The sequence below is a fragment of the Rhinichthys klamathensis genome, unplaced genomic scaffold (assembly GCF_029890125.1).
Source record: "Rhinichthys klamathensis goyatoka isolate OS25496 unplaced genomic scaffold, OSU_Roscu_1.1 h1tg000168l_1, whole genome shotgun sequence".
In the NCBI taxonomy this organism is placed as follows: domain Eukaryota; kingdom Metazoa; phylum Chordata; class Actinopteri; order Cypriniformes; family Leuciscidae; genus Rhinichthys; species Rhinichthys klamathensis.
In genome coordinates, this window is record NW_026606699.1 from 1,315,469 (window position 1) to 1,341,773 (window position 26,305).

At 36.8% G+C, this 26,305-nt stretch overlaps 1 protein-coding gene across 2 annotated transcripts in view; it reads left to right on the forward strand.

The window, feature by feature from the left end:
• Positions 1–26,305, forward strand: part of phldb3 (pleckstrin homology-like domain, family B, member 3) — a 34,035-nt gene that overhangs the window by 4,510 nt on the left and 3,220 nt on the right. The window contains exons 3-13 of one of the 2 annotated variants that reach the window (XM_056259483.1): positions 1,912–2,060; positions 3,051–3,161; positions 3,242–3,379; positions 3,474–3,602; positions 5,309–5,476; positions 7,807–7,917; positions 10,641–10,742; positions 10,846–10,927; positions 12,913–13,084; positions 23,069–23,153; positions 23,580–23,774. In XM_056259483.1, coding sequence (XP_056115458.1) covers positions 1,914–2,060; positions 3,051–3,161; positions 3,242–3,379; positions 3,474–3,602; positions 5,309–5,476; positions 7,807–7,917; positions 10,641–10,742; positions 10,846–10,927; positions 12,913–13,084; positions 23,069–23,153; positions 23,580–23,774 — 1,440 coding nt within the window. In that variant the 5' untranslated portion in view covers positions 1,912–1,913. The remainder of the gene's footprint in view (positions 1–1,911; positions 2,061–3,050; positions 3,162–3,241; positions 3,380–3,473; positions 3,603–5,308; positions 5,477–7,806; positions 7,918–10,640; positions 10,743–10,845; positions 10,928–12,912; positions 13,085–23,068; positions 23,154–23,579; positions 23,775–26,305) is intronic. The other variant, XM_056259484.1, reaches the window with a different exon arrangement.

Here is a 26,305-nt window from a genome sequence, read left to right on the forward strand (position 1 = left end):
TACCACTCATCTCCACTACAAATAGGAAAAAGAGGCTACAATTTGCAAGAGCTCACCAAAATTGAACAGTTGAAGACTGGAAAAATGTTGCCTGGTCTGATGAGTCTCGATTTCTGTTGAGACATTCAGATGTTAGAGTCAGAATTTGGCGTAAACAGAATGAGAACATGGAACCATCATGCCTTGTTACCACTGTGCAGGCTGGTGGTGGTGGTGTAATGGTGTGGGGGATGTTTTCCTGGCACACTTTAGGCCCCTTAGTGCCAATTGGGCATCGTTTAAATGCCACGGCCTACCTGAGCATTGTTTCTGACCATGTCCATCCCTTTATGGCCACCATGTACCCATCCTCTGATGGCTACTTCCACCATGTCACAAAGCTCTAATCATTTCAAATTGGTTTCTTGAACATGACAATGAGTTCACTGTACTAAAATGGCCTCCACAGTCACCAGATCTCAACCCAATAGAGCATCTTTGGGATGTGGTGGAACGGGAGATTCGCATCATGGATGTGCAGCCGACAAATCTGCGGCAACTGTGTGATGCCATCATGTCAATATGGACCAAACTCCCTGAGGAATGCTTCCAGCACCTTGTTGAATCTATGCCACGAAGAATTGAGGCAGTTCTGAAGGCAAAAGGGGGTCCAACCCGTTACTAGCATGGGGTACCTAATAAAGTGGCCGGTGAGTGTATACAGTACATACAGTGTACGTTCATTATTTACTATATTATTATTGAATTATATATAGTATTTAATATTTATATTTAATATTATGCTGCCTTATAAGATGCCTTCTTTTTGCGAAATTAAATTATTTGTATATTATTTTATATTTATATTTTATATTATGCTGCCTTACAAGATGCCTTCTTTTAGCCAAAGAGCAGATAGAATTTTATTTTATGATATTTTGTACATGATAATTATTTAATATTATTCTCTTATATTTATATTTTATATTAGGCTGCCATCTAAGACTTTTAGTTAAATTGTAAGGCATGTATCCTTTGCAGAGAAGGCAGTCCTATACAGTACATGTAGTAAATATACATACTAAAAAACCTGCTTTTGTCATGTAGGGCTAAGCTAAATTCGTGTTTAAACAAGCTATTGTGTGTGTCTGCTTTAGTGAGGCTGTGGTTAATCTAGGACTCCAGTCTCTCTCTCTCTCTGTGGAAATATGAAACCGGCCTGTGACATTTCAGAAGCCACTTCCTCCTCCAGAACTCTCTGTGTGCCAGTCTGTGTTTGGAACTCCTCATATCGGAGTTTTATATTTATCCTTGTGGCTCCAGTTCTCTGAATCCTAATAAGGCTTTGGCATGGGCAGGACTGATGGACAGGGCAGAGAGAGGGTGGGAAAGGGTTTGGACAATGGCGTACCGAGAGTCTGTTCCCACTCTCAGCTTTGTCAGATGTGACGTTAAGAGCGTAAGAGGGCGATACGGGGTGAAGAGAACTAAAGCTCACAGACCGGCAAATACAAAAGCTTCAATGAACACACAGAGCCCATTTACAGTGAACTGTGGCCTTGTTGTATGGTATTGTGTAAAAAAACACCTGAACAAGCTACAATGACATTGATCTAGTGTCTTTCATTTGTGCTTTCATCTTCACAGCCTTTTCTGTGGTTTGTTGAAAGACATCTCACCTGAGAATTAAGAGATGTTATGTAAGACGTTTTGCTGATTAATCTAATTAAGAAACATCCATAACACAACATAAGCTGGTTACCAGTCATGCGCATCTTTTTAGGACAGGATTTCACTTTTACCATGGTCAATGCATGTTAGCTTGAGCATCTGTCATTTGACCCTTGTTTGCAGCCTCCCATGAGCTGGACTGAATTACTGTAAATGTCATATACCTCCAAACTTAACTGGTCTCCACTCCTGTTTAATTAGACATGCCCAGACACAATATGGATACACAGAGGAGCCAGTGGGAGCCTGTCCGAAAATCCCCGTGGATCATGCGAGTGGCTGTGGAGCAAAGCCCCGCCTCTTCGGGGGCGGAGTCAGACACAGAGGGCAGCAGCACAGAGAGCGAACAGGTAAATGTTATGCTGCCTTCCATTTCAAATGTATATTTTGTATTATACGGTCTTCTAAAATGCCTTCTTTTAGCCAAAGAGCAGATACAACTTTATAAGTATATTAGGGCTGTCAAACGATTAATCGCGATTAATCGCATCCAAAATAAAAGTTTGTGTTTACATTATATGTGTGTGTACTGTGTATAATTATTTTTAATACATAAATACCACACATGCATGTGTATTTAAGAAATATTTGCATGTATATACTGTATATAGACTGAATATAGCCTATATATAATGTATATTTTATATAAATATAAACATTTTATATATAAATAACATATTTTTCTTAAATATATACATGTGTGCATTTATATACAAAATAATTATACACAGTACACACACATATATTATGTAAACACAAACTTTTATTTTGGATGCGATTAATCGTGATTAATCGTTTGACAGCCCTAAATATATATATATATATAATTTTATTATTATATGATATTTTATCTTAACCAAAGAGTAGATACGTTTTACATTATTTTACATATTATTTTTTTATATTTGTATTTTAGGAAACACTTTATTTTAAGGTGACGTACTTACACATTACTACATGTACTTACTATTGTAATAATAGTAAATTATGCATAATTACAAGTAACTAGCCCTAACTCTATAGTTATGTATTTAATTAATATTACTACTCAGTAAAGTACAATGTAACTACGTCACCTTCAAATAAAGTGGAACCATAATTTATATTATGCTGCTTTCTGCCTACTCTTAGCCAAAAAGTAGATACGATTTTATATTATGTTATGTATTATTTTTCGTATTTGAATTTTATATTATGCAGCCTTCTAAGATGCCTTCTTTTAGCTGAAGAGCAGATAAGATTTTATTTCACATTTTATATATGATCATTATTCAGCATTGTTCAAATAGACAGTCCTGCAACTTTCAACCACATCGGTCTCTCATTCTTAACTTTACCAGTATCGGGTCAAACAAGCAGACAGAGACCCAGCGAAGCTCTTGACGTCACCCTCGCTGGTGCAGCAGCGCATCACAGAGCTCGACCAGCAGAGGGAGGAGCTGAAGATTGAGGTGAGCGGAGAACAGGTGTGTTCTCACCAACTACAGCTCAGCGTGCAGTGAAAGTGACCCGTGTGTTTGCTCTTCTGCAGCTGCAGCTGGAGGTGGCCCTGCTGAGAGGGGAACTGCAGGCAGAGCAGGAGCGACTGCGCAGACACACAGATCACCTGCAGGTGTTGCAAGAGAAGGACAGGCAAAGAAAGGGCCAGCGCTTGGCCAACAGACAGAAGGTCTGTATTTGATGTGTTCACAGCTTGATTTACAGATGACGCGTTTCATAAAAAGCTTCATTTGTGTTTGAGCTGAAAACGTGCTTTCCTTCAGGATCGTGTTCAGCTGGAGGAGCAGCGTCTGAAGGTGGAGAAGATGAAGATGAAGTGTGAGGAAATGGAGAAACAGATTCCCTCACAGCCAGAAGACCAGCGGGAGCAAATGCTGCTTCAGCTGCAAAAGGTGATGACAAACTAGGGGTGGTCGATAATATGCTAATTTGCTGCTCAGTTATTATTAATTATTATTGGTGTTCAATTATTAAAGGTGACCTGTTATGCAAAATTCACTTTTATATCGTTTTTGAACATATTTATGTGTTACCACCCTATCGTGATAAAAATCCATCCACTCTGTTATTTTACCCATAAATCTGAAACAGTGTCTCAAAATGAGCCAGTTTGACGTCACATTGAAACAAGCCCCGCCTACAATTGGCACTGAATCTGCCCTATTAGCTTAGCCCCTCCCCTAAATGAGCTGTACGCAGTCCGCCATGTTTATCACCTCGCCACAGCATTTAATAGCAGCATTCAAATAAGAAATGTATTCTTATTAAAGCTACTATTCGATCGTTTGGTTTATATAACCAGCATATATAGCAGTAGGTATTGTATGTAACGCTGCTTTTACTTTAATACACAGATCTAATATACACATGCGATTTCTTTACTTGCTGTTTACGTTCACAGACATAACCTACTGTGTTTATGTGCACTTTGTGTGTTTTTGACATAACCTTGTGTGTATTTGACAGTTTAAGTGAAATAAGACATAAAAGAGAAATTAGTTTAATACTCGCGGGATGTGCCTTCTGTGCCAGTGCTTCGGATGTGTGTGATATCAGAAGTTTTAAAACTGATATGGCTTTGAATAATAAAAAACTAACAAATAAAAAGCTTTTTAATTATGACATAGAACTGCAATGTCACATGAGCGTGACCGCGATAGAGATGGTGATCAAAACCAAACAGATGTTTTGTTAGTTTTTGAGCTGTACAGGCTCCGCCCTCTTCTGGAAAGCGGGGTGGGCAGAAGTATCTAATTTGCATTTAAAGATACATGCACAAAAACAACATGCTTTTCCTCCCACTCAAAAATGGTGCATTTACAACATGGTATAATAAATTATCTGTGGGGTATTTTGAGCTGAAACTTCACAGACACATTTTGGCGACACTTGAGACTTTTATTACATCTTGTAAAAAGGGGCATAATAGGTCCCCTTTAATAGTGTCTTTTATTATCAATACTGAAAACTGCGTAATATTTTTTGTAAAAATCATGATTTTTTGATTAATAGAAAGTTCGAAAGAACATATTTTATTTGAAGTAGAAACTTTGGTAACATTATAAATGTCTTTACTAGCACTGCTGAATTAAAGTATTAATTTCTTTGAAAAAATAAATACTTACTTTCCACAAAAATATGAAGCAGTACAGCTGTTTTCAACATTGATAATAATAAGAAAAGTTTATTAGCAGCATATCAGCATATTAGAATAGGTCTGTTCGACCTGCGTAGACTGACCGGTGTATGACATCAAAGTACCGCGAGAGCGATTTAAAAATCATATGGATTTGTGTACTTTGATGTCATACAGCGGTCAGTCTGCGCAGCGCCACTTCAAGTCAAACACACTTAAAGATTTCTGAAGGATCATGTGACACTGACTTCTGACTCAACCAGTCATGTGAGTCTGACTGACTGAGCAATGACAGATGGGAAGAGTGTTGTTTTAAAGCTATAAGTCAGTATTTTTGCAATTACTTTTGGTGCAGAGAAACAAAAGCATAAAAATCACTACTGACAGATTTAGGCGTTCATGTGTTGTCACTTGCTCCCTTATAATTTTGAAGAATTTTGTCTGTATGTGTTTTGTATTCAGGACAAGGATGCGCTGGAAGCCACAGTGCGAACTTTTGAAGACATGGAGTTTCACATTCTTGAGCTGGAAAGCGGAATAGAAGATGAGCGAGAAGGAGAGAATGGAGAAAGTGAAACGGTCATAGAGCGAGAGATAACCAGAGTACAGCACATGCACAACGCATCTCAGGTGAGTTTATCTGACAGAAGTTTCAGTCTAGTTTAACTAGATTACCAATAACTCATCATGAACACGATCATTTACCATGTTTTATACTTGTAGAAACTATTGAATGCTTCTCATTTTATTTGCTTAAAGACCCACTCCGATGAAAATAATGTTTTTCTAGGTGTTAACATGTTCTTGTGGCATTTTTCTGATGTTAGAGGACATATCTTGAGAAAATAAGCTCAAAGTTGTATTTCTGAGTATTTCTACATTCAAATGGCTGTGAATCAGTAGCAGACGCTAAAATGCCGGCTAAAATAGGCTGGAGTTGTGACGTAGTAACTCCACTGGGCGTCTCCACACGCGACGTCTTGGAGTGAAATAATGATCGGTGATCAGTGATAACTTTGATTAACTTCGGATAATAATAATTAACGTGTATATAATACTGTTGCCCCACCGGTATTGGGGGTGTAAGCTAGCGGGAGAGACAGAGCTCTCAGCAACAGCAGGGGGAGGGTCGTCTCCGTGCCAACGGCTCCGCCCACAACGCAGAGGCGAATTGCTAATGAGCTACTGCCGCTCTGCTGAAGCGAAGTCCCAGAAAATGGCACAGGTTTTGTGATTTTGGCTAAAAATGGCATAATCATAATTTAAAGACCACTGGGAATGTTTAAAAATAGCTCAAAATATGATCGGAGTGGGACTTTAACAGTTCATGTTTATTACTATACGAGCACATCACACTTAGTGCCGCACAGTTCATGCCAAATCAGAGTTGTGAGTCAAGTGGAAGTTAATGGAACTTAGCGTGTCTTCACTACACATCGATGTTTTAAAAATTGGACACTCTCGTTGACTGCTATGTCATCAGTAGAGGCAGACTGCCACACTGAGCATGGGTGTGAGTATTGCTCACGCTGACAGACCAAACACAGTCACATGATGCAGTAAACAAGGTAATTACATCAGTGGCCACAAAAGAGAGGGACTACACTGACTGAGAGAGATACATTGAATTGAATCGGGTTACATGGAGTTCTTTGGTGACTGTCTGCAGTGTTGCTCCTATAAGCTGCTTTAATCCATATAATTCATAATTAATAATATAAACAATATTTAAAAATAATAATTTGAATAGCATTCATTACAATTTAAATGCAAACAATATTATAATATAATTATATATTGCACATATAAAAATATTTAAAAATATGAATTTAATATGAAATGACATTTTATTATAATGTTTGCATTTTAATTGTAATTTACGCTATTAAAATTAATATTTTTAAATATAATATTTTACAGTTTTACTTTTTTTACTGTACTCACATGATCCTTCAGAAATCATTCTAATATGATGATTTGATTTGATACAAGAAACATTTATGATTATTATCAATGTTGAAAACAGTTTTTTACATTTTTATTTCAGGATTCTTTGATGAATAGAAAGTTCAAAAGAACAGCATTGATCTGAAATAGAAAGCTTTTGTAACATTAAACACTACCCTTCAAAAGTTTGGGGTCAGTAAGAATTTTAATTTTATTTTTGGGGGAAATAAATCAAATAAATCAATACTTTTATTCATCAAGGATGAGTTAAATTGATCAAAAGTTACAGTAAAGACATTTATAATGTTAGAAAAGATTCTATTTTAAATAAATGCTGTTCTTTTGAACTTTCTATTCATCAAAGAATTTTGAAAAAAAAAAGGTTTCAACATTGAAAAAAATAAGGAATGTTTTTTGAGCATAAAATCAGCATATTAGTATGATTTCTGAAGGATCATGTGACACTGAAGACTGGAGTAATGATGCTGAAAATTCACAGGAATATTTTACAATTTCAGCTTTAATCAGAGGAATAAATTACATTTTAAAATATATTAAAATAGAAAACAGTCATTTTAAATTGTCATAATATTTCACAATATTACTGTTTTTTTTTTTTTTTTTTTTTTTTTTTTAAAGGGGGGGGGGGGGGGGGATAAAATAGCAGGTTGTCCATTAACTGTACACGTGTTACATCCGCATCAGGAGCGTCTAGTGTCCATTGAGTATAATAGGAGTGATCTAGTTTTGTCACGTCGTGCCAGCGCTCAAGGTGAGAGTGTCAGAGCAGTGCATAAGTGCTCATTGACTCAGCTGCTCCGTGTGACAGATCTCTGACCCTGACCTGTCAGCTCAATGTGCCGGGTGGGCGGCACCACGCCGACTTTCCTCTCTCTCTTTGAGTATATGCCATCAGTGACACCAGACCGAGGCTTATTGCTGAATGTGTAAGTTTCATATGAAGTTTCTGTTCATGCTGAAAATGTTTTAATGATCACGTCGCTGTCTTGCAGGAACGAGTCCAGCAACTAGAAAAACAGCTCAAGGAAATGGAACAAGAAAAGGATAAAGCTTTGAATTCCCTCAGGCAAGAGAGAAAAGAGCTGCGCCACAGGTCTCAGAGGGTAAGACGTCCTACACGCTTCTTCTTAAGTAACACGACAAAACTAGGGCTTTGCATGTTCTAAAAACTTGTGTGAAAACTCCTATCTCTGTGATCTTCTGGTCTGGTTTGGGTTTCCTCCTTCAATGCACGTCTGTGGGATTTTTTCACCTATTTGATTCTGATTGGTCAATCACACCATCCAGCGATATGCTATTATAGCAACCAGTAAGAACTGTAAGAACTGATCACACAAGCTCATCCGGGTAACTGAAGTCAGCGCTAAATGCTTGCTAGGAACGTTTTTTCCTCGTGGAAGTTTTGCGTTTGGTGAGCTAATAAAATATTAAAACTCAAATCAGATATAGTTATTTAATTATGTCATCCGGGAATCTCAGATTCGCTCTCTCTCGTTTCATACGAACGCAGCTGCTGCTATTTTGCAATGATTGTTTTGTACACTGAAATGGATTATAAGATACAAACAGGTAAGATTTTAAAACAGTTTCGTCTAAAATCAATATCTCGTATCCTTATAATTATTTATGTGGTGAAATAAGTGCCATTACTGTACCATATCCCTTAAATGTCCATCTAGTTTGAACTTACCGCTTGTTAGCAACTGCTTTCTTTATAAAATAACTAAAGCAGAAAAATTATGAAAATATAACAATAAAAACTCATCCAAAAATATTAATAAATACAGTTACAATACTAAAATAACACTGTACTCAAGAGGAAGAGGACGGCACACACACTCAGCTTTAATGCTAGCGTTAAGTTATGTTATAGTGATTATAGTTACACTAAAGTCAAGGATAAAGTAGGTGGAGGAATAAATTACTGATAGGGAAGAGAGAGTCCGAGAGGGCAGGATTCCCAGAGAAGGGAAGGACCACAGGAAGTGTGAGAGGACAGAGCGATAGAAAGCAGATATCCTACAAAACTCAACACACGTCTGGTGAGTGTTTCTGTCTGTATACTTCAAGAGATGTGTATCTGCTCTGTAAAAATCAAATTCTGGCACACAGATTTGACAGATCAGGAAAGACGGGGAATGTGGGTAGGGATCTTTACAGAAGACAGGATTGAGAATAAAGCAGCTGTTAACTGGTAACATGACGGACTGTCTTAACTGAAGTATGACTGATTTGTCTGTATGTACGGTCTGTAGGAAATAAAGACAGGAATGTGTTCCTCGCAGTCACTCATGTGTCTGTGAGTCAGAGGCTGCGATCAAGAGCTGTCTGCTGGACCTTCTTGAATTATTGACTAAACAATTGGTTTTTCCGCCTGTGTAAAATGTGTTCTGCTAATAATGACCGATATTAGAAAAAACCTGGCTTTTCCAATGACAGGAAATGAATATTTTAAGTAAAGATAGTTTGATCTCCCATGGCACTTTGTAAACGAGTGTCTGTGAGTCAGAGGGTGGGATTGATGCTTAACTTAAAGCTGCAGTACTGTTTAACTCTTTTACTACTCTGAATAGTATTAAGTCATAATAAATCACTAGGACAAGTACTTATAGTAACTCTCAAGGCCCTGATAGTGATATACTCACGGAAAAGTTCTTCTTGGTTGTTCGCTTAGTCATTTTTAGTAAAAAAAAAAAAGGTTAGCTTTTTTATATTGTATTTTATTTCTGTTAACTTATTTTAATTGTATTTTTAGTTTTGTTTAACAATAACAGCAGTGGTTGATGAGTTGTGCTGTTACTTTACTAAGTGATCAGACGCACCATTTTCACCTGCTGCACCATTAAACAGCTGAAAAAATCTCACAGAATTTCACACAAGACGGGAAGAAACCCCCTGAAATCACTCAGATTGTCCTGACAATGAAAAAATGCTATTTTAAAGAGCCATAGGAAGTTCCTAAAATGCATTATTTATTAAAAATTCGTAATTCTCTTCTGGGTTTTATGATTACAAACTGAACAGCTGCCTTCTAAGATGCCTTCTTTGCATGTATCCATTATGGAGCAGGACGTCCCATAATGCAGGGCTTCACAAACTTTTTTGTCAGGTGAACTCCTTTGACCTAAAATATTTTCTTGAAGCCCCCTCTGAAATTTTAAGTTAATATTTTAATAATTTAACAACACATTTGCATGTGCACAGCTCTCTAATGGGAATTATTGGTCACATGACTACCTGCATGTCATGTGATCAATAACTCCCATTAGAGAACCAAGAACATGCAAATGTGTTGTTAAATTATTCAAATAACAACAAATACGATATTTAATGTTTTTTTTATGTGTTTTTACTCATTCTAATTTTATATTTTTATTATTTAATGTCTATTTTTTGAGTTGATGAAAAGCTCAAAATAATACCTAAAGTGTAATTTAAATGATTGTTTTACCCAATATTTGTGTGTCGTGTGTATTTTTATGCTCATAACATTTACAACAGCAACATTCTAATGCCAAACTCTATTGAAATCAGTTGTGAATGCTCTGTTTCTATGAAACACAGCTTTTAACTATGTAGACAGCATGGCAGTGCACTAGGTTTTAGTACAGAGCCTCTTTCCTGTATGAATGTAGTTTAATGGCTTATTGTGATCATTTATGTTTTGGTTATTTGTTGTCTTAATAACTTCAGTTATTATTGTCTTGTAGCCTAAGTATTTTGTTTAATATTGTATTTGTACCTCTTCATGTGACTAATATAACAGCATTGGTCAGGATGTGTCTGTCACTCATATGCTAAACATCAAGGACATTTGCCTTTGTAGATTTTGAAAGAGAAGAAGCCTCTCACTGATTGGTCCAACATCACTGGATCCACCCCCTGCATGATGTCACTCAGCCCTCTGACCATTCACAAAGCAGCACAGGTACACTGTGAATGTGCATTAGATGGTTTGACATCTAGACATTTAGTGATTCATGAGTTTGCTGCGGTCAGCACATTGACTGTGTTCAAAACCATGTTCCTAGGAATCATCGAAGGATACGTCCAGCTTACCCCGCAGACGGAGCTCGCATAGGAAAGTTTCAGATAGACCTCTCTCTGCGCAAGGTGAGCAAACCAATAGGTGAAAGCAACTTTAACGCTTTGAGATTTATTGCAATGATGCTTGAACAGAAATATCTGGTGTGATGAAATGCAGTTTAACTGGCGCTCAGACTGTAAGTAGGTCAAACAGAAACACAATTGTGCAAGAGGATGAATGCACAGACAACAGGCAGCATGCAAAACGAGAAAACAAAGTACAACAGCCAAACGTCATGACAGTCCTGCATGTCGTGGCTTATTAGCTGTGAAAAGCTTTTGTCAGTGTTTTTTCGTTAAGGTGTGTCTGTGTTGCTGACACATACTGGAAAAGCGAGTGGAGCCACTGCAACTGCACACAGTTGTGCTTTTGTTTGTCTATAATAATCCTGACAGTCGTTTATCTCATGAAGGAATTGATCAAACAAAGCAACTCTATGGAACAGTGTCTGTGTGCGAAGGTTCATGTGCACCTTCTTTACATAAATTAGTCTGTAAGTTACACTTTATTTTAAAGTATTTGCAGTGTACTTACCCAAGAAAGTACTGGTAATATAAGGTAACAGCATGGGTTCAGTTTAGGTTTAGGAGTAGGTTCAGGGTTAGTACCTAGTTATAACCCAGTTATTGTAATTGCTATAATAAGTATATTGTATGTACATGCAGAACAGGACTGTAAAATAAAGTGCTACCTGAAATCTTATGAGTTAATGATTGAATTATGGGATGTGACTTTATTTTATTGCACTTCCTGATTTGATTTGATTCCACCTTTTTATACATTGAAATGTTGCAGTTGCCAAAGTGAACGTTGCTTAGGTAAACCCTAAGATATGGGGAGAAAATGTTCCCACAAAGACGGCAATATCCAAAATCCTTGTACTTTTGGGGACATTTTTTTGTCCCTATGAGGAAAACATTTTATAAATCATAATAAATTATGTTTTTTGAAAATGTAAAAATGCAGAAAGTTTTCTGTGATGGGTAGGGTTAGTGTAGGGGGATAGAATATACAGTTTGTACAGCATACAAATCATTATGTCTATGGAAAGTCCCTGTAAAACATGAAAACACAACGCGTGTGTGTGTGTGTGTGTGTGTGTGTGTGTTGCATACAGGTCAGGATACCGCTGTGTGTTTGAGCCATAGTAAAACTAATTTGCTGCAAACTACTAGACAATAAAACACCTATTAAGAGTGATTGAACCTCATTTCATAACTCTTCTTGCTTCTGTTTGATATATTGCTTGTGGTTTTTCCTTCCATGAAATCATGTGACCTCAAATTTTTTTAAAACCTTTTTTTTAAGATTTTAAAAGATAAGTAACATCTCATTGTCAGTACTGTACGGCAACATTTTGACGTTTATAATGGTTCCTGGTATTTCTTTTTTTATACATAAAAACATATAAACTTTTAGTTTTCTGATAAGGCAATAAAAACGAGTTTTTATTGCTCTTGCTGTATTTGTTTATTTTATTGTATGCGCTTTGGGTTTGAGAAAAGCGCATTATAAATAAAATGTATTATTAAGGCAAGGGTTAACAGAACGGTACATTTTAAATATACAGAAATAACAAACAAAATAAATGTAATATGATACGTACAATACAAGAAGGTTACCGTAGTTAAGTCAAAAGACCACAGTGGTTACAGCATAAAGACATGAAAAAAATAGATAAACTAAATAAAAAATTATAACAAATGTACAGAAATACGATATAGAAATCTAATTTATCATTATTGGTAAATCATAATCTCTCAATGTATAATGTTCACCAGCTCACCTAATCACACATTAAATGTTGGAACTGTGTCCAGTTTCCACCTTTGGAGAATCAGTCTCTTTGCAATAACTCCATAGTTTATGTTATTTTTAAAGGTGATTCTAATTATTGTATTAAGTTTTACTTTTTTTTTTAAAGTATTATTTTTAAGATGTTTATTAGCCAGAAGCGTCTAATAAATGATTGAATGTAAATGTAATTTGTCCCGTTGCTTTCATATGGCAGTGTTGGTGCGAATGACTCCAGACAAACCAACCTCAGAGGCTCTGTCGCCTCGCCTTCCTCATCACACCCACAGACTGAGTAATGGACATTATAATGGGCTGAGATCAGCGCAGACCGATGGGAACGGCTCTCATGCGCCATGCAACAGCGCCAACACCTCCCGCGCGCCCAGGTGAGTGGCACAGAACAGCAGAACAGCAGCCTGGCTTTGTGTTCCTATCATAATACTGAATAATCTGTACAGGAAGCTCTAACAGGTGTGTGTTTACATGGGTGTGAGAAACCTTTTATTTGAGCCGTATGAATCTGAAGTGTTTGTGAGTAAACATTAAACTTAATGCGTGTAGGGACGCAGATGGTTTCATTAGTCTGTTTCTGACGCGTGCCTTTGTCTTGAATAAAATAAATATTGTCCATACCTTCAGAATAAATTTCGGATAAACCAAATCCATTTATTGTCCATTTGGTATTGCAAACAACAAAAAAGAACGAAAATAAAAACTAAATCAAAATATCTGATTCAAAACATACTGTTAGGCATGAGCACTGTCTTTCACAATCCAACTCTCAACACAGCACGGTCAAAAAGTTTGTTGACCTTCCATCAGCGCACCTGTAACTCATTATCACCTTACTTAAATATACTCAAAATACTCATACGCCCTCTAGTGTCACGAACAAAAAATACAATTCAAAATAATGGCTCCAACATACCGGCCCCTGAACTGTTAATGACATGGGGCATAAACAATTCAAAATCATATATTTACATAAGGAGCCATCAAACAAATCATTATACATAGGTACATTTTTTTAAATGTATATATATATCATGCATTTAAACCTTCCCTTTATCACATTTCTAATAAAAGACAAAGTTTTGTTACTGGTCTTACTATTGTGTTTGTTTTGGTTTGAACTCGTACAGATCTAACTAAACCCCTTTTATCTGGGAAAGTCTCTAGTACTCTTCCAAGAGTCCAAGAATTGCGTGGGGCTGTAGAATCTGCAATGAGTACAATATCACCCGGCATAAGATTACGTCTCTCTTTTGTCCATTTTTGCCTTTCTTGTAGCAATGGCAAGTACTCTTTTATCCATCTTTTCCAAAAAAGATCTGAAAGGTATTGTACTTGTTTCCATCTTCTTTTTACATACTGATCTGATTTCTCAAAAAGACCAGGAGGATAGGTTGGGTTTCTCTTCATTGTAAGCAGATGATTGGGGGTAAGTGCTTCAAGATCATTTGGATCTTCGGACACTTTAGTGATGGGTCGATTATTGAGAATTGCCTCAGCTTCACACAGAACAGTGTGTAATCCTTCATCATCCAGCGTTTGTTGATTCAAAACGGAGGACAACACCTTTCTTATCATTCTGATGATGCGTTCCCATGCACCACCATGATGTGAGGCTGTGGGTGCATTAAAACTCCATTTAATTCCTTTGTGTGCTAAAACCTTGGTGATTTTATTTTGATTAAACTCCGCCAGTGCCCTTTTCAATTCTTTTTCTGAGCTGGTAAAATTTGTTCCATTGTCAGACCTCATTTGACATACTTGTCCTCTTCTGCATATGAATCGTCGCAATGCATTTATGCAAGAATCAGTGTCCAATGAGTATGCCACCTCCAAATGGACTGCCCTACTGGCCATGCATGTAAAAATTACGCCATAGCGCTTCACAGAAGTTCGACCTCTTTTTACATCAATTGGGCCAAAGTAATCCACTCCTACATTTGAAAATGGAGGTAGATCTGCAGTTATTCATTCTACGGGTAAGTCTGACATTTTTTGCTCACCTAGCTTACCTTTGTTTCGTTTGCAGAAAGTACAGCTTGAAAGAATTTTTCTGGCTGTCGCATTGGCTTGAGTAATCCAGTATTTTTCTCTTAATATAGACAGCATATGATTTCTTCCACTATGGCCACTCTGTACATGAATATGCCTAAGAATCAGCTTGGAAATATGCTGGTCTTTAGATAAAATAACTGGATGTTTCTTTTCTTCAGGCATAGCAGCTTTGCATAACCTGCCACCGATTCTCAGCAATCCATCTTCTAAAATGGGGCTTAACTTGTGAATAGAACTGTCTTTTCTGATTTCAGATCTTCCAGATTTCAGTGATGAAATTTCTACGCTGAATCTTTCCCATTGACAGAACTGGATAATAGCCTTTTCCGCCTCCGCAAGGTCGTCTGAAGACAAGGATTTTCCTCCATATGAAGCTTTGGTTTGTTGCAACCTCTTTCCCAACACATTGGAATCATTTAAAGTTGTCGTCAACTGTTTTCTTTGACGACTTACTTCAAGTAGAACTTTCTTTACTTTCAGCATCCATGCAACTGCAGTCTTGAGTCTTTTCCAATCAGAAAAGTAATTGATCAGCCTATGGGTTGCATTATTGGTGTCTTCAATGTTTACAACATTTGTTGAGAGCTCTTTCTTTAGTTCTGGATCATCATCAACAATGTTTGACTCAATGTTGTCATTTGACCATTTTGAAACTGGTTCTCTTAGAAACTTAGGTCCATTTAACCATCTTTTATTGGTTGTTAGCTGTTGTACAGTCATTCCCCTGGACGCATCATCTGCCGGGTTTTGTGAAGTATGAATATACCTCCACTGTGTCACATTTGAAGCTTCTCTGATGACAGAAATCCTATTTGCCACGAAGGTACGGAATCTCTTGTTTTCATTTCTTATATACTTCAGGACTGATGTGCTATCAGTCCAAAAACAAGAATTTTCCAGTTGAAGCTGAAGTTCTTCTCGGAGCATTTTGTCAATGCCAATGGCTAGGACTGCAGCGGTCAGCTCCAAACGCGGAATGGTAACTGGTTTTAGAGGTGCCACCCTGGCTTTGCCAAGCAAAAAGGAAACATGAACAGCATTGTTACAATTCTGTAGCCTCAAGTAGGTCACAGATCCATATCCAGTTCCACTGGCGTCTGAAAAATGGTGTAGTTGGGCACTAACCGGCTGTCCAAAATCACATGGTTTCAAACATCTGTCAACATTAAAAGTACTTAACTGATCCAAGTCAGAAATCCATTTAACCCACCTTTGTTCAAGAACTTTGGGAATCTCATCATCCCAGTTATAGTTTGTTCTGCACAACTCCTGGAGGATGAGTTTGACTGGAAGTGTCAGTGGTGCAAGATATCCTAAAGGATCATACACTGAACTGATCACTGACAATATTCCACGTCTAGTTGGCATTCTTTCTTTGCAAACAGTTCTGAAATTGAAGGTGTCAGTCTGTACGCACCATTGAAGTCCTAAGGCCCTTTCTACTGGTAGTTGGTCTCGATCCAAGTTGAGCTCAGTTAGATTCTTGGATCTATCTTTTTCTGTAATGGACTGTAAGACCTTACGGCTGTTACTGACCCATTGTGTTAGATGGAAGCCTCCCTTTTGACATAGCGTGGTCAGGTCTTTGACCGCCTGGATTGCTTCATACTCTGTAGATAAGCTTCGTAAGCAATCATCCATGTAGAAGTTATTATACACAGTGTCAATTACTTCTTCTTTAAAGCAGTGTTGATTGTCTTTTGCAGTTCTTCTCAGAGCGAAACACGCACAACTTGGGGATGAAACTGCTCCAAAAATATGAACAGTCATTCGGAAGACAGCAACATCCTGTGTAACATCTCCACCTGGCCACCACAAGAAGCGCAGAAAGTCTTTGCCGCCTTCTGCCACTTTGACCTGGTAAAACATTGCTCTAATGTCAGTCATGAAAGCAACAAGTTCTTGTCTGAACCTCAGAAGAACTCCAATTAAAGAGCTTGTGAGGTTTGGGCCTTGCAGTAGTTGATCGTTTAAAGATGTGCCTTGGTATTTTGCTCCACAGTCAAATACCACACGTAACTTGCCTTTACGAGGGTGGTACACACCATGATGTGGAATGTACCAAACTTTACCGTCAGATCTATCCAATTGATGCTCTGGCACTTTCTCAGCATAGCCTTGGATAACCATATCGTTGACAAAGTCTGTATATTCTTGTTGAAACTTAACATTCTTTTCAAACTTTCTTTTTATCCCCACAAGACGCTGTTTGGCAATGTTAAGATTGTTAGACATTATAACATCTTTGTTTTTGAAAGGCAGTTTCAAACTATAATGTCCATCCTTGAAGCTCACAGATTTCTCCATGATTTCCATGAACTTTACCTCCTCTCTAGACATTTCTTCTTTGTCCTCTGACACTTTTTCATTGAAATCATGCTGGTATTGCTTTTCCAATAGCAACTCCAATGTTTCAACAGAGATCCTGTTTACTCTAGCAGTATGTTGTTCATTTTGATAACTGCCTAGAGAACCATTGACGACCCACCCCAATAGGGTACGTATGGCATAGGGACCATCTCCCTGACTATTTACTACTTCCCACGGTTCGAGTAATTTGGAGGCGTTGGTACCTATCAATAACTCCACTTCAGCCTGAATGTGCGGAATTTGAATACCATCAAGATATGGCCATTTAGTTAGGTCTTCCCGATTTACCATGTTGGCTTGGTTTACGGGCATTTGTTTCTGTGTGTACACTTCTGGCAATTCATAAAATGTATTACCATCAAGACTTGAAATCTCCAAGTTGTTCACCACATAGCTTGAGACTGTTGTTTTGGGACTCATGGTAAGCAAACAAATATTTGTCTTTCGTCCATTCAGGTGCAGCTTCCTCATTAAACTTTCTGAACAAAAGGTAGAGGTACTGCCTGTGTCCAGAAACGCGTAGGTTTGAACAATTTTGTTGCCCCTTGCAGACTTTACTTGGACTGGAAGGATAGGTAAGATACCACTGCTACTCCCGGCCCCAATATGACCACACGTTTGGGCAGATACAAGTGTATTGTTGATAGTTGGTTCTACATTCTGTTCATGGTTTGTGTTGACAGCTTTATCAACTTTGAACTCCTTCAAATAAATGTGAAGAACACTGGGATGTTTCTGGTTGCACACTTTGCAAGTTAAGCGCCTTTTACATTCTTTGCTCATGTGTCCAACATGCAAGCAACCAAAACAGACAGCTTTTTCCTTTATAAAGTTTACCTTTTCCCTATGTTTCTTCTTCTCAAACTCTTTACATTGCTCCAAAGAATGACCTTGTGAACAAAACAAACAAGTGGAGTTACTCTTGAATTGCCTGCTTGGATGTTCAGCATTTACCCTTTGGATTTCACCAACAATGGGTTTGTTAACATTGGTAACATTGGTAGCAAAACTATCCCCTTTTAACTTTGGCTTTGACTGGAATTGTGACTTCCATTTGTAGACATCCTTCGGTTTACCAGTTGTTCTCATCTCTACATGTTGAATAGACCCAAATATTGGATCAGAAATGATTTTAACTTGGTATTCAACGAAGTTGACAACATCACTAAATTGGGCTCTTCTTTTCTGTCTTTCCATGATATCACATGCAGCTGTTCTCCATTTTTCTCTGAGTTTAAATGGAAGCTTTAGAATTACTGCTCTCATGTTTGTTGGCATGTCCAGTTCTTGCATATACTGTAGATCTGCCATAGCATTGCAACACCCACGTAAAAAGAGTGCATAATCTTGAAGAGCTGTGGTATCTTCATACCTGATCATGGGCCATCCAAGCACCTTCTCCATATATGCAGCAGAAACAAAATAATCTTCTCCAAACTGCCGTTTAAGCATAGTTTTAGCTGTATCATAACCTCTTTCCGGTGCCATATTCATACAGCTTCGAACAATTTCTCTTGGGCGCCCTCTTGTGTATCTTTCAAGGAAATACAAGCAATCACCTTTGTTATTCGTTTTTTCCTCCACACAGTGTTTAAAAGCTTTAGTGAACAAACTGAATTGCAATGGATCCCCTTCAAACACTGGAATATCACGTGGTGGTAACTGTTGAGACTTTTGCTGCTGTACTAACAACTCCGTTATTTCTTGATGTTTTTGAAACATACTCTGTGTGAAATCAGACCTTCTATCATCTACTGAAGTGGCTATTCTGGGTCTTGAAGATGCAGGTTGCTGTAAATGAGATGATGTTGGTTGTGAGGTAGCACCTATGCTGCTTTGCAATATAGTCCTTGACTGTCTCTCAACATCTGGCTGAAGAGATGCAGTTGCTTGTTTTGCCTGTTTGTTGACATAGGATTCCATCCCATCTGATGCGATGCTGTTTGCTCGTTGTTCATAAGTCCTGAGCACAGATATCTTTGCATTGGATGCGGCGATTTTTGCATCAATATCTGTTCGTTCCTTACGCTTCTGTAACATTTCCAACTGTTGCTCAATATCATGCTTAGCTTTTAAAGACTCTGCTTGAGCGACAAGAGCGGCTTTTTCTGCTTCAAGTTGAATGCATACCAGTTGCACAGAGGCATTAGATTTGCTGGAGCGCGAACTGTGACGGTTGCTCTTGTGAGAAGTGCGACCACTAACCCGTGTTTCAACATTTGAAATGCTATCCTTGGGTTCAATTTCGCTTGCAGCATGATCACATTCCTCCTGTAGCTTCTCACACCAATTATATACCATAGTGCTGAATTCCACAACCCATAACATTTTTGCTTTGAACCATGTTTCATGCCGGTCTTTCTCTTCATCGGGCAATAAAGCAATCAAAGATTCGTGTGCTTCTTTTGCTTCTTTGCATTGTGTTTTAAACTTTTCAAACATACCTTTGACCTCATTTTCATATTCTCTATTACCCATTAACTCTTGTATTGTCTTTTTTAGTTGGGATGCTTTGTCAAATTTTGACTTTCTTTGTTTCTGTAAAATATCGAGTTTTGCCAATAACCCTTTTGCAGTAAGCTTAACCTCTCGTTTTCGTATAGACAATTCAACATGTTCATCCTCTGCTTTCTGCGTCTGAGCCCCATCTTGCTCAATTTCAGAACCAGGAAACTCACTTTCATCCGCCATTTTTAAACCTTTACTAACTGCATATTTTACATCATAAACATCATCTTAAAGTGTAAACATTAACAAAAACAATTAAGCATTTCACAAACAGTTCCGTTCTTCGTTTCACAAACCCCTCTTTTTTTTTTTTTTTTTTTTTTTTTTTTTACCACCAATGCGCATTGGATTTGTCTTTGTATGTGTGCACACTGTTTTATATATAGTCATTTGACTCAAGTTCAAGTGAAAGCGCTTTCATACCTCAGTTCCACAAACGCTGAAGCCTTTGCTGTTCGTGTGCTCTGTATTCTCTTCGTTTAGCACGTGCGGGCTTGTAGTCCTTCGAAATCCGCGGCGTTCAATCCCACGCAATAATAATAATCCACAAAAAATAATCCAACAAAACTGTCATGAATGAGCATCATCCGACTTCAGATCCGCTGACTTTTCCTGTAGTCGTCCAATTCGATCTGTTCCAGTCGATGTCGATACAAGGCTCATTCAGGCTCCTTCGGTCAAACTTTTTGACTTAATGTAGGGACGCAGATGGTTTCATTAGTCTGTTTCTGACGCGTGCCTTTGTCTTGAATAAAATAAATATTGTCCATACCTTCAGAATAAATTTCGGATAAACCAAATCCATTTATTGTCCATTTGGTATTGCAAACAACAAAAAAGAACGAAAATAAAAACTAAATCAAAATATCTGATTCAAAACATACTGTTAGGCATGAGCACTGTCTTTCACAATCCAACTCTCAACACAGCACGGTCAAAAAGTTTGTTGACCTTCCATCAGCGCACCTGTAACTCATTATCACCTTACTTAAATATACTCAAAATACTCATACGCCCTCTAGTGTCACGAACAAAAAATACAATTCAAAATAATGGCTCCAACAATGCGTGTGGGTGAATTCTGTGAACTTTATACCCTGGCCTGGAACATAATAGGAGTTTTTTTAATGCAGCTTAATTATTAGTGCTTTATTTATGGAGCTAGAAATGTGTCTTTATTACATGCGAGGAAATAAATGATCTGAGAGAAAAAGTTATCACACTGATAGCAAAAAAGCATTTCATGAGCATTTAATTTAGTTTCAACAATGGTGTAATGATTTTGTTCGACTTCCAAGACAAGACGATGCTCACCCGACTGGCCAATAGGAACGTTCCAATAGGAAAAAAAGAACGTGGCCCCGCCCATGACACAATTTTCACAGCTAAAGCAAAATCCTGACACGAGAGCAAAAAATTGCATCGAGAGCAAAGAAAAGTGTTTTGAGAGAAACACTTTTTTTTTTTAGAGAAATTGTTTTCACACTGATAGCAAAAAATATATATTTGAGATTTTTTTTCAAAGTATTTTGAGAGATTTTTTTTCTCAGAAATAATTTTAAAAATTTCAAATAAATATTTTTTTATGTTCTATGAGAAAATACTTTCTCTCAAAACTTTTTTTAGTCTCAAATATTATTTTTTGCTATTGGTATGAAAACTTTTTCTCTCAAATATTCTTTTTTTTTCTCAGATCATTTATTTTCTCGCATGTAATAAAGACACATTTCTAGCTCCATATTTATTAAGCACTATTTTAATGTAGCTTGTTTCCATACAACAACAATTTATAGTCCATGACCAGGACTGTCGAATTTCAAAGGACAAAATACACCATAACAGTACCATAAAAACAGTCCATATGACTCGTGTCTTCTAGTCTTCTGTTCTGAGTCAAAGGATTTGTGTGAGAAACAGACTTAAATTTAGTAAATCACATACTAGTGTGTCATTAGTTCATGACGCATGTAAACCAATAAATGACATCAAACCTGGCACGAAATTTCATTGCTTGACCAGAAGGGAAAATGTTTAGACTATTATGGCTTTAATTTAATTTCTCTATCTCTATATTATAATTTAGTATGGATTATATACTATATTATGCCCCGAAATATATATGAAGTTGTGTATTTAAGTATATCTAACTTTATTCGCATACATTCAGTAGACTCATGTAAAGCAATATATATATATATTAGGGCTGTCAAATGATTAATCACGATTAATCACATCCAAAATAAAAGTTTTTGTTTACATAATATATGTGGGTGGACTGTGTATAATTATTTTATATATATAAATACACACACATGCTTGTATATATTTAATAAATATTTTCATGTATATACTGTATATAGATTTATATATAATTTATATTATATATAAATATAAATATTTTATATATAAATAATATTTTTTTCTTAAATATACATGCATGTGTGTGTATTTTTATATATAAAAAATAATTATACACAGTCCACCCACATATATTATGTAAACACAAACTTTTATTTTGGATGTGATTAATCGTGATTAATCATTTGACAGCCCTGATATATATATTGCTTTACATGAGTCTACTGAATGTATGCGAATAAAGTTAGATATACTTAAATACACAACTTCATATATATTTCGGGGCATAATATAGTATATAATACATGCCAGCCCTAATATATATATATATATATATATATATATATATGGTAACACTTTACAATAAGGTTCATTAGTTAACATTAGTTAATGTATTAACTAACATGTACTAACAATGAGCAATACATTTGTTACTGTATTTATTAATCTTTGTTAATGTTAGTTCATAAATATTCAGCTGTTCATTGTTTGTTCATGTTAGTTCACAGTGCAGTAACTAATGTTAACAAATACAACCTTTGATTTTACTAAAGTATTAGTAAATGTTGAAATTAATATTAACTAAGATTAATAAATGCTGTAGAAGTTTTGTTCATTCTTAGTCCATGTTAACTAAGGTAGTTAACTAATGTTAACTAATGAACCTTATTGTAAAGTGTTACCATATATATATATATCTGGTAACACTTTATAATAAGTATACAGTAACAAAGCACTTATAAATAATTTGCAAACTATTAGTTTATGGTTAATTAATAGTTTGTAAACTGTAGTTAATACATTAGTAGACTGTACAAATACTTCATTCATTGTCACTGTAATTAACAAAGTCTTATTGTTTAATTAGCTCATACGTAAAGAGTTAGATAATGCTTTGTTAACATTTTATTAAGCATAAATAGTTCTCACTTCAGATTAGGTCACGGAATATGGGAAAATGTAATTAATTACGTGTAATTACGTGCCTTTATTGGACATTAATTGCATTAGTATTAAGAGTTCCTTAAAATGTAAAATGCAAAACACGTGACCTTTCACCTTTACAGCCCTCAGAACCTCTTGGATTTGGTGGAGATCGAACGGAAACTCAGAGAGGCCAAAGCAGAGCGGGAACGTCTGCTGAAAGAGAGAGTGAGTTACTGACCCGACACAACCACAACAACACTGATCACTGCAAATCATACAAAACCGCAAAATACATCATCATCAGTGTTAAAGAGCTCACAAGAGACTTGTGTTTGTTTGTTTTTCTAATATCATTTCAACAAAATCACAATAATTCTCATGCTGACTCTCGTCTTCAGCTGTGCATATGATCACATGACTTATTTTTAGACCAACAGCGCAATTGTTCGTGCAGCAGTTCCATAAACATTTACCTTTGCATTTACTCATTTCATCCAATAGGCCTGTCACAATTATTGATTGATCAAGGTTATTCGCTGAAATCTGAATTATGTGAGATTATTTGATGAAGTGAAAGTTACTATTGAATTTTGCTGACTAAATTTGGCCAGTTCATATTTTGTTTTTCCACCAATGAAAATATTTCCAAAGGAATCCAAACTAACACAGTCTGACGGCAGTTTCTCGTCTCCGTTTGTGTGGATGCAGGAGGAGCGTCAGCGGCTGTTAGCTGAGCAACACAGACAGAAGGAGCAGCAATCTTTAAAAATACACACGGATACATCAAAACTAGAGCCACTTGCTGAGGAGCGGCTGCAGATGAACTCACCGCACAGGACGCCCGAGGTACGTCTGATGATTGACACTACTGAAATAAAATACACATTCTGACATCATTTACTCACCCTCATATATTTTCTTAACTTTCGTGAAACACAAATGGAGATGAGGCAGAATATCCATGATTTCGTTTTACATATGAAGAGTTTGGTTCCAAAACGCAATAAATCCATTTAGATAAATTTGAGTAAAAATGTGTTTTCTTTACCAAGAAAGTGGAAAGATGAAAACCACTATTTTCTGTTTCAAACTTTCACATAGCATTTGTAGGTCATAATAACAAAAAAAAAATTAAATCCAGGTTTTGATTTTCAAAGATTTATTATAAAAACAGATTATTTTTGTCCCCAAAATGCAATAAATCCATTTAAAAAAAATAAATCAAAATGCAATTAATCCATTGTATCAATATAAAAGTTTTTTTTTTTCATATTGAAACTGTTGAAAATACACAACAACGCAAGTTTATTAGTATAATATTTTTATTAAGAACTGTAAAGCAGAGATGGGGACTCGAGTTTGAGACTCGGACTCGAGTGCGACTTAAGTCCCACACACAGTGACTTCAGACTCGACTTGAGACTCGTCCTCGAAAGACTTCAGACTCGACTCGGACTCGAGCTGCGGGACTCGTGAACAATGTTTATTTTTAGGAAACGTCTGATGAGCTCGCTGTTATCCCCCTCCCTCCGTTACCTATAACCTGCCTACGTAACCACGTACTACGTGGCCTATTGCTGGCAGCGCGCGCGCGACCGCACATGAGAGGATAACAAACAAAAAGTTCGACTGCACCGGCCGCTGCTGAGCCATTCATCGCTAGCTTTGGGTTCAAAAACTTCAAACAAGACGCGCTCAAAAGAAGCGCTCAATGCAAAATATGCAGTATCACGATATAAGATTCTGGCTCAACCACATCTAATTTTATTATCAGGCATCTGAAAACGCACCCTGATAGGTGAGTAAACATGTTTAGCTCAGCATTGACCATCTACCGTTAGCTTGCTTATTGCTTTAGCTACCTAACGTTACGAGAGGTTAACTCCGACTGTCTTCCTTATGAAATATGAATGAGCGTTTGTTTAATTGCCAAACTTGTGGTCGTCGATTAACGTAACGTTAATCATTTACGTGCCGCTGGCTTCCCGTTGTCTACAAACAGGTTTATTGTTGATCATGTAACGTTACTGTTTCATTTAGTTATAATAACGTTACACTGGTTTGAGAGTCTGGGATGTGTTGACTTACAGTATATAAGCTATGATTAGTTGCATAGGCAGTGCAGCCAGAAGAAGCCAGAAATGTTTTGTGGCCCATACCTAGTGTGTTAAGAGAAGAGAAGGTTAACCAGTCTGATCTCACCCTTTGGATTTTTTTATTTCTAAACATTTTGTTCTTAACAAGTTACATGCCATAAGTTGGTCAGTTGCTTCACATTTACACTAAAGATTTTGAGCATTTTAATGTTTTGGAAGTGCACTGTAGTGTTAAAAATTTCATTTGGATGCAATAGTTTATTTGCATTTAGCTACACTGATGTTTTGCACTAAATAGGAGTGTGTCAATTTTAGTGTTGTGAGTTATATCATTTTCAATATTTGGTCTTATGTCTTGGTATGTTCAAGCTACAAGGCAAAATAAAGAAATTAACTAAAAGTAAAGCATTCTTGGTGTTTTTGTCATGTTGTAATAGCCTGTTTACACTGATTATATACCAAAATCAAAGCTGATACTGTATGCTAATAGATAAAGGAGTCATAATAACATATGGTACCACTTTATTTTGATAGTCCACTTTATACATTCTACTAACTATAAGTAACTTTGCAGCTGCATGTCAACTAACTCTCATTAGAGTATTAGTAGGCTGTCTGCTTAATATCTGCTAATTATATATTATAATATCTTATTTTGTTGGTTCCCCAACAGATATTCTACTGACTATAAGTAACTTGGCAACTACAAGTCAACTTGTTCTCCAAACCCGAACCCACATCATAACCTTACAGTCTACTAATACTCTAATGAGAGTTAGTTGACATGTAGTTGAAAATGTACATGGTTAGTAGAATGTCTAAAGTGGACTATCGAAATAAAGTGTAACCTAACATATTACATGCTTTGAATTCCTTATATAAAGCTATGCAGTGTTCCAAGCAACCTGGATGGGTCGCTGTACGTGATGCAACACTTATAACCACAAGAGACTTGAGACTTGACTTGGACTCTAGCTCAAAGACTTGAGACTTGACTTGGACTCTAGCTCAAAGACTTGAGACTTGACTTGGACTCTAGCTCAAAGACTTGAGACTTGACTTGGACTCTAGCTCAGAGACTTGAGACTTGACTTGGACTCTAGCTCAGAGACTTGTGAGCATCTCTGCTGTAAAGATTGAAAACATTTTTCCTCCTCCCGAGTGCCTCATCTTCTTAATCTCCTCACATAAATGATTCGATTTCGATGCCTTACGTTTCTTACCCACCGCAGAAACAACCACAGGTTCATCAATGCCGTCAAAATTATTTATTTTTTTTGT